Source organism: Tachysurus vachellii, chromosome 8, assembly GCF_030014155.1.
Source record: "Tachysurus vachellii isolate PV-2020 chromosome 8, HZAU_Pvac_v1, whole genome shotgun sequence".
NCBI lineage: Eukaryota > Metazoa > Chordata > Actinopteri > Siluriformes > Bagridae > Tachysurus > Tachysurus vachellii.
In genome coordinates, this window is record NC_083467.1 from 75001 (window position 1) to 82500 (window position 7500).

The 7500-nt window shown below is 42.9% G+C and overlaps 1 protein-coding gene across 1 annotated transcript in view; it reads left to right on the forward strand.

Annotated features, from left to right (window-relative positions):
• Window positions 1-6769: 6769 nt before the first annotated feature.
• LOC132849764 (E3 ubiquitin-protein ligase SH3RF3-like) overlaps window positions 6770-7500 on the forward strand; it is a 55604-nt gene continuing 54873 nt past the window's right edge. Inside the window, exon 1 of the mRNA XM_060875611.1 lies at window positions 6770-7170. Within this exon, the coding sequence (XP_060731594.1) occupies window positions 6847-7170 (324 nt within the window). The 5' untranslated portion in view covers window positions 6770-6846. The remainder of the gene's footprint in view (window positions 7171-7500) is intronic.

Sequence of the window (7500 nt, forward strand, 5' to 3'; positions counted from 1 at the left end):
AGAGGGGTGTGGGGAAAGATCTCCACCCACGACTTTAAAGAACCTGGAACAGGTAGGAGATAAGAGGAAAACACACACACACACACACACACACACACACACACACAGGGCCACCTAGTGGTGTAAATCTGCTTCTTCTCCACAAGGCATTCCTCAGTAATCTGCTCTTATGCTTCTCCAAATAAAAATGAATAATTACTGTGACTGTTTATTTATGTGACATTGTCCATATTTCAGAAACTGTTGATTTACCAGGATTTTTCAAACACAACAGTATCTAGAATTTATTTTCAGTATCTATAGTTATAATAATAAAACTCAAATCAAATAATAAAACTTTACAACAATGGTGTGCAGAAGATCATCTCATCATGCACACGTATGGCCATGACCTGTATGGCCTACAACAGCAGACAACCACATCAGGATCCCCTCCACACCCAAACTGAACAGATGAAGCTCTTGATCTCTGATCCAGATTCAGGCTGATTGTATGAATGGACAGGTGTTCCTAATAAAATGGCTCGTGAGCATATGATCATTGTTCTGCTGACCCGAGGGAAGAAGGAAATTCAGGCAGACATCTCCACCTAGGGGGCACGGTGGCTTAGTGGTTAGCACGTTCGCCTCACACCTCCAGGGTCGGGGTTCGATTCCCGCCTCCACCTTGTGTGTGTGGAGTTTGCATGTTCTCCCCGTGCCTCGGGGGTTTCCTCCGGGTACTCCGGTTTCCTCCCCCGGTCCAAAGACATGCATGGTAGGTTGATTGGCATCTCTGGAAAATTGTCCCTAGTGTGTGATTGCGTGAGTGAATGAGAGAGAGTGTGTGTGTGTGTGTGTGTGTGTGTGTGTGTGTGTGTGCCCTGCGATGGGTTGGCACTCCGTCCAGGGTGTATCCTGCCTTGATGCCCAATGACGCCTGAGATAGGCACAGGCTCCCCGTGACCCGAGGTAGTTCGGATAAGCGGTAGAAGATGAATGAATGAACATCTCCACCTAGTGGTGAAGTAATAATAAGTCACTGAACACCAAAAAACAAGTTCAGTTCCCATGCCACTGGCTCTGCATCCACAGTCACCATGGTTACTGACAAACCAATATAACTACAGAGGGAAATATTTTAGTTTAATCCAAATACAATGTCATTTTAATACCAGGATCGTTCTGTGTAACATCTAAGTGTTTAATAAGAATTGTGTAAAGGCAAAAAAGTTTCTATTTGACAGATTCTCATACAGCCTTGATGCCCGATGATGCCTGAGATGATGCCTGAGGCACAGGCTCCCCGTGACCCGAGGTAGTTCGGATAAGTGGTAGAAGATGATTGAGTGAGTGAGTGAGTGAGATGCTCATATATCAGATCTTTATATTCACTGCCCCATCTAGTGGTGAGAGATGGGAACTGCAGTAACGGAGGTTCACTGGGGCAAGAATCACGGGGGATCCAACACACACACACACACACACACACACACACACACACACACACACACACACACACTCTGAGGGAACCATGTAAGGGAACATAGCTGATATTTAAATAATTATGACACTGCACCCTGAAGATTATAACGTATTTAGAAAAAACTTCAACAAACTTGTTATTGCTTCTGTAATTATTCCCCAAACATAACCTTTAATATCTTAGTCTTAATATAGTGTGTGATTTACAGTGTAGTGAAATTCTGTGGATCTTTGTGCTCAAAAATCACACACACACACACACATTATATATATATATATATATATATATATATATATATATATATATATATATATATATATATATATATAATTCAATTACAACAAATTCTACTGTCAATCATTTGTACATGACCTTTGAAGACAATGTCAGTGGAAATATAGAGAAATAATAATCAGAGAAAAAACATCTACTAACACATACTGTACACATAACTAACCCATGGGAAACAAACACCACCATAATTATGGAAGCATCTGAAAACACACACACACACACACACACACACATGCACGCTGCTCTTCGTGGGTGGTTTGTGCTGCAGCAGGAAGCCTATGACTGAAACAGTTAAATGTACACTGTGTGTTTCTCTCAGTGACTGTGATTGCATTTAGTGCTGCAAGCTATCATTTAAAAGATGATGTGATACAGGCATACAGGCACGGGCAGATAACCTTCCTGTAATTGTCAGTATAAACACACACACACACACACACACACACACACCCACACACGGCTGATACATTTTGGTGAGTTAAAAGAGGATGTACACTGAACAAAATTATAAACACACTTTTGTTTTTGTCCCCATTTTTCATGAGCTGAACTAAGATCTAATACTATTTCTGGATGTGGAGGTCCTGGGCTGGTGTGGTTACATGTGGTCTGCAGTTGTGAGGCCGGTTGGATGTACTGCCAAATTCTCGGAAACGCCCTTGAAGATGGCTTATGGTAGAGAAATGAATATTCAAGTCACGGGCAACAGCTCTGGTGGACATTCCTGTAGTCAGCGAGCCAATTCCGTAAAAACATGCGACATCTGGAGCTTTGTGCTGTGTGATAAATACTTCACACCTGTGCAATAATCATGCTGTCTGATCAGCATCATGATATGACACCTGTGAGGTGGATGGATTCTCTCAGCAAAGAAGTGCTCACTAACACAGATTTAGACAGATTTGTGAACAATACAGTATATGAGAGAAATAGGCCTTTTGTGTACATAGAAAGATCTCAGATCTTTGAGTTCAGCTCATAAAATATGTGAGCAAAAACAAAAGTGTTGTATTTATAATTTTGTTCGGTATATTTTAAATAGATTCTGTTGTTCCCCAAAGAGATTAATAAAGTATATTGATTCTGATTAATTGGTAAATACAATTAACGTGAATTCAGTTTCTAACCTGAGATTAAATGTACACTTTGTGCACTTGATGCTCATGTTCAAGACTAATGAATTCATCAGAGGTCAAATATCCTGTAAAAGAGATATTTTCCACAAACGGGACAGAATTCACCAGTTTATGTTCGCTAATGAAATCCATGCTAGTCTAATCTGATATTAGTAAAGAAGACCAGCTAACATATCTGTATAAATGTAGCCTCTTAGCATTAGCTAACCCTCAACATACCTTTTCTCTCACCATTTTCATGGTTCATGGGGCTTCTAGAGAGCTTTATACTGATACATGTTGCCCTCGGGGAGGTAGGGCAGGGACGCTCATCCTCAACCTCAACACTTCACTCCTGTGGACTGTGTATTTAAATCGATATAGAGTGTTAACTAACTATGAACGTGAGTGTTGAAGTGATTGGATCCTAAACTTCTCCGTGTGTACAGTCACTGTGATTAATCAATACAACCGAATCAGTAGAGTTACAGAATTTTATCAGTTTTATAAACTCACATAAGTTTCATAAACGCTTACCAAGAGTCTCATTAGTGTAGGTCATTAGTGTAGGTCATTAGTGTAGGTCATTAGTGTAGGTCATTAGTGTAGGTCATTAGTGTAGGTGAAACCTCTCTATCAACCAACTAATCAACCAATCAGTCTCTACAACCTCATTTCCAGAGAACAGTAACAATATAAATAGAGGCACTGCTGAGTTCTGGGTTGTGATTGGTCAGAATTAGTTGATTAATTATCAGCAGCAGCTTAGACAGTAACAGCTGATTCACAGAGATGTTTATGGGCCACAAGTAAAGGTAAGAAAAAATGATTCTCTTTAAAGCAAATTCATCACATCAGGTTGGTTAGTGTCACTCCACCTCGTCTGTGACTGTCCTTTTACAGCATGTAAGTGATTACAGGTTTTATGATTTTATTTATTAAAGAATTATATTATAAAGTGCTGTCACGTCCCGTCACGATTTAGCCCTCACTTTAAACAGTGTGTTAAACCTGTTAGTTTTTAGATTACTATTGAACAATGTGTTCCTCTTGCCACTAGATGGACCCAGAGAGCTAATTTTCCGATAATCATTAACGTAGTGACTATAGAGGGGAATTAATAAGAAGAATCTATCATTTCTCTGTGTGTTATCAATATCATCAGTAGTCAGTCTTTATATCTGGTGAAACTGTTCGGCGTAACTCAACCCTAAAGCTCACATCAAGGTGCACAGGTTCATTACTGAGACCTTCAACCCCATCTTTAACTCCTGGCATAAATTAGATATCCTTAACCATGCTGTAAGTAAACGTGAGAACTGACCCAAACCACCCAAACCACTGCAAGTGGGATTAGAATCCATTCAGAAGAAGTAATCTTCTTCTCCTGAAGTTATGCCTTTGTTAACTTGTATTAAGAAAGAAGTTATTTTTTTCCTTTTATTATTCCCTAAATTGTATCATTTAAATATTGTTAGTTTCTTTTTCACATTAACGGTAGAAAAAGAAGATCTGACGTTTGATCTTGGTTACATCACAGAAATGTCTGTTTGTTCAGTAGGAGTCTTGGGATTGGACACAACTTGGGATTGGACACAACTTTGGTCTCCACCAGACATACTGTATGATAACGAGACGCTTGTCAGCTTTGAACTAAACAAAACCAACCACTTGTCTTAATGGTCCAGACAAACGACTCTTTGTGGAAGGGTCATCATCATCATCATCATCATCTCCCTTTAGATACGTCCCCACACTTCCCCTCATCATCTATTGTCTGCTGTCTAATCATTGTTCTGTTACACTGTCTGACTTCCTGTATTGTACGTCTCGATGTATTTATCTTACACACCGGCAATGACCCAGTTCCTGTGGGCAAAACTCACAGGTAATAAAGTCACTCTGATAGCTGAAAGCTAAGGCAGGTGTCAGTCGACTCACTAAGGCAGGTGTCAGTCGAGTCACTAAGGCAGGTGTCAGTCGAGTCACTAAGGAAGGTGTCAGTCGAGTCACTAAGGCAGGTGTCAGTCGAGTCACTAAGGCAGGTGTCAGTTGAGTCACTAAGGAAGGTGTCAGTCGAGTCACTAAGGCAGGTGTCAGTCGAGTCACTAAGGCAGGTGTCAGTCGAGTCACTAAGGCAGGTGTCAGTCGAGTCACTAAGGCAGGTGTCAGTCGAGTCACTAAGGCAGGTGTCAGTCGAGTCACTAAGGCAGGTGTCAGTCGAGTCACTAAGGCAGGTGTCAGTCGAGTCACTAAGGAAGGTGTCAGTCGAGTCACTAAGGCAGGTGTCAGTCGAGTCACTAAGGCAGGTGTCAGTCGAGTCACTAAGGCAGGTGTCAGTCGAGTCAATAAGGCAGGTGTCAGTTGAGTCACTAAGGCAGGTGTCTGTCAGAGTTTCTGACTTCAGGTTTAACAACAGATGCCTCCAAGCAGGGAGAGATGAGTGTGTGAGAAAAAACACCTCACTGTCAGCATATTAATGTTCTCAAAATATGCTGTGTGGTACAACAGTTACAGTAAAATCTAAATGGGTCACATACATACAAACACACACACATACACACTCACACATTCACACATACACACTCACACATACACACTCACAAACTCACACATAAACACTCACAATCACACACAAACACACACATACACACTCACAAACTCACACATACACACTCACAAACACACACATACACACTTACAAACTCACACATACAAACTCACAAACACACACCCACAAACACTCACACACACTCATACACACACACTCACACACATACACACACACTCACACACACACACATATACACACACACACACACACACACTCACAAACACACACACACACACTCACACTCACTCACCCACACACTGACAAACACACACACATTCACACACACTCACACACTTACACACACACATCCACACACTCACACACACACTCACAGACACACACTCACAAACACACACACACACACTTACACACACACTCACAAACACACACACTCACACACACTCACAAACACACACACTCACACACACACACACTTACACACACACTCACAAACACACACACTCACACACACTCACAAACACACACACTCACAGACACACACTCACAAACACACACACACACACACACACACTCACACACACTCACACACACTCACAAACACACACACTCACAGACACTCACTCACAAACACACACTCACACACAAACACACACTCACACACTCACAAACACACACACTCACACACACTCACACACTTACACACACACATCCACACACTCACACACACTCACAAACACACACACTCACAGACACACACTTACACACACACTCACAAACACACACACTCACACACTCACAAACACACACTCACACACACTCACAAACACACACACTCACACACACACACACACACACACACACACATACACACACTCACACACAGATCAGAAACCAAACACAAAGATCACACAATATCAGAGATGATGACAGGTGAGTTCCTACTCAGTGTGTAACAGGTTCCTGACTGCTGACTGATCGACACTTGGACATAAAACCTTTTTAACATAAAACATATTAAATGTTAAATATCTTGTTTACAGAAGTTTGGGGTCAATAAAAAACAGAAACTAATTGAATACCAGTTCTGAGGTGTGTTTTATAAATAATAAACACAGAACTTTAGTTCACTAAAACTTTAGTAAAACAGCTTCATATTTTTATTTATTTTCTTTTCTGCTCACTTTGACATTTCTGGTGTGACCATAGCGACCGCTGACCAATCATGGAGCAGCAAGCTCCGCTAGGGGGCGTGGCTAATCCCGGAGAAGCGGTGGAGTTAAAACCCCACAGCACTTCGGGACCAGCTGCGCGTGACGGAGGCGCGTCGGTATGTGTGGTCTCGCGCCGTGTTCGGTGAACGGGATTACGTGTTAATGCTCCGCGCGCCCTGACTGAAGATGGACGAGTCGTCGCTGTTGGATTTATTAGAGTGTTCTGTGTGCCTGGAGCGGCTGGACGCGAGCGCTAAGGTGCTGCCGTGCCAACACACGTTCTGCCGTCGCTGCCTGGAAAGCATCGTGAGCTCGCGCCGAGAGCTGCGCTGCCCCGAGTGTCGCGTGCTCGTTGATTGCGGCGTCGACGATTTACCGGCCAACATCCTGCTCGTGCGCCTCCTGGACGGCCTGAAGCACCGCGCGCCGGTGCGGCCGTTAGGCTCCGCGTCGCCCCCCGGTACCGCGGTCCGGGACGCGCCCAGCGCCACGCGCAGCTCCCCGGTCAAGGTTTGTGCATTACGACGGTTTATTGTGCGTGTAAACACGAGTCAAAAGTTGAGCGATATGCCGTTAGGTCACGTCTAACTGACCGGCGTGTGACCACGTCACAAACCGCATACTAGTCTACTACGTGTCAAGGTAACCATGGTGACGTAAATCTGTTACTACACAGAACAAAGTAGTCGCGTTGGGACGTAGTCATGGTAACCATATAGCGCTGTACTATTTCAGGGGTCGTGTGCTGGTGTAGTGTGTAACCATGGTGATGTAAAGGTGGGAAAGTATCTCACACACTTACTGAGTACAGAAGTATGCAGTTTAAGATGTAGTCATGGT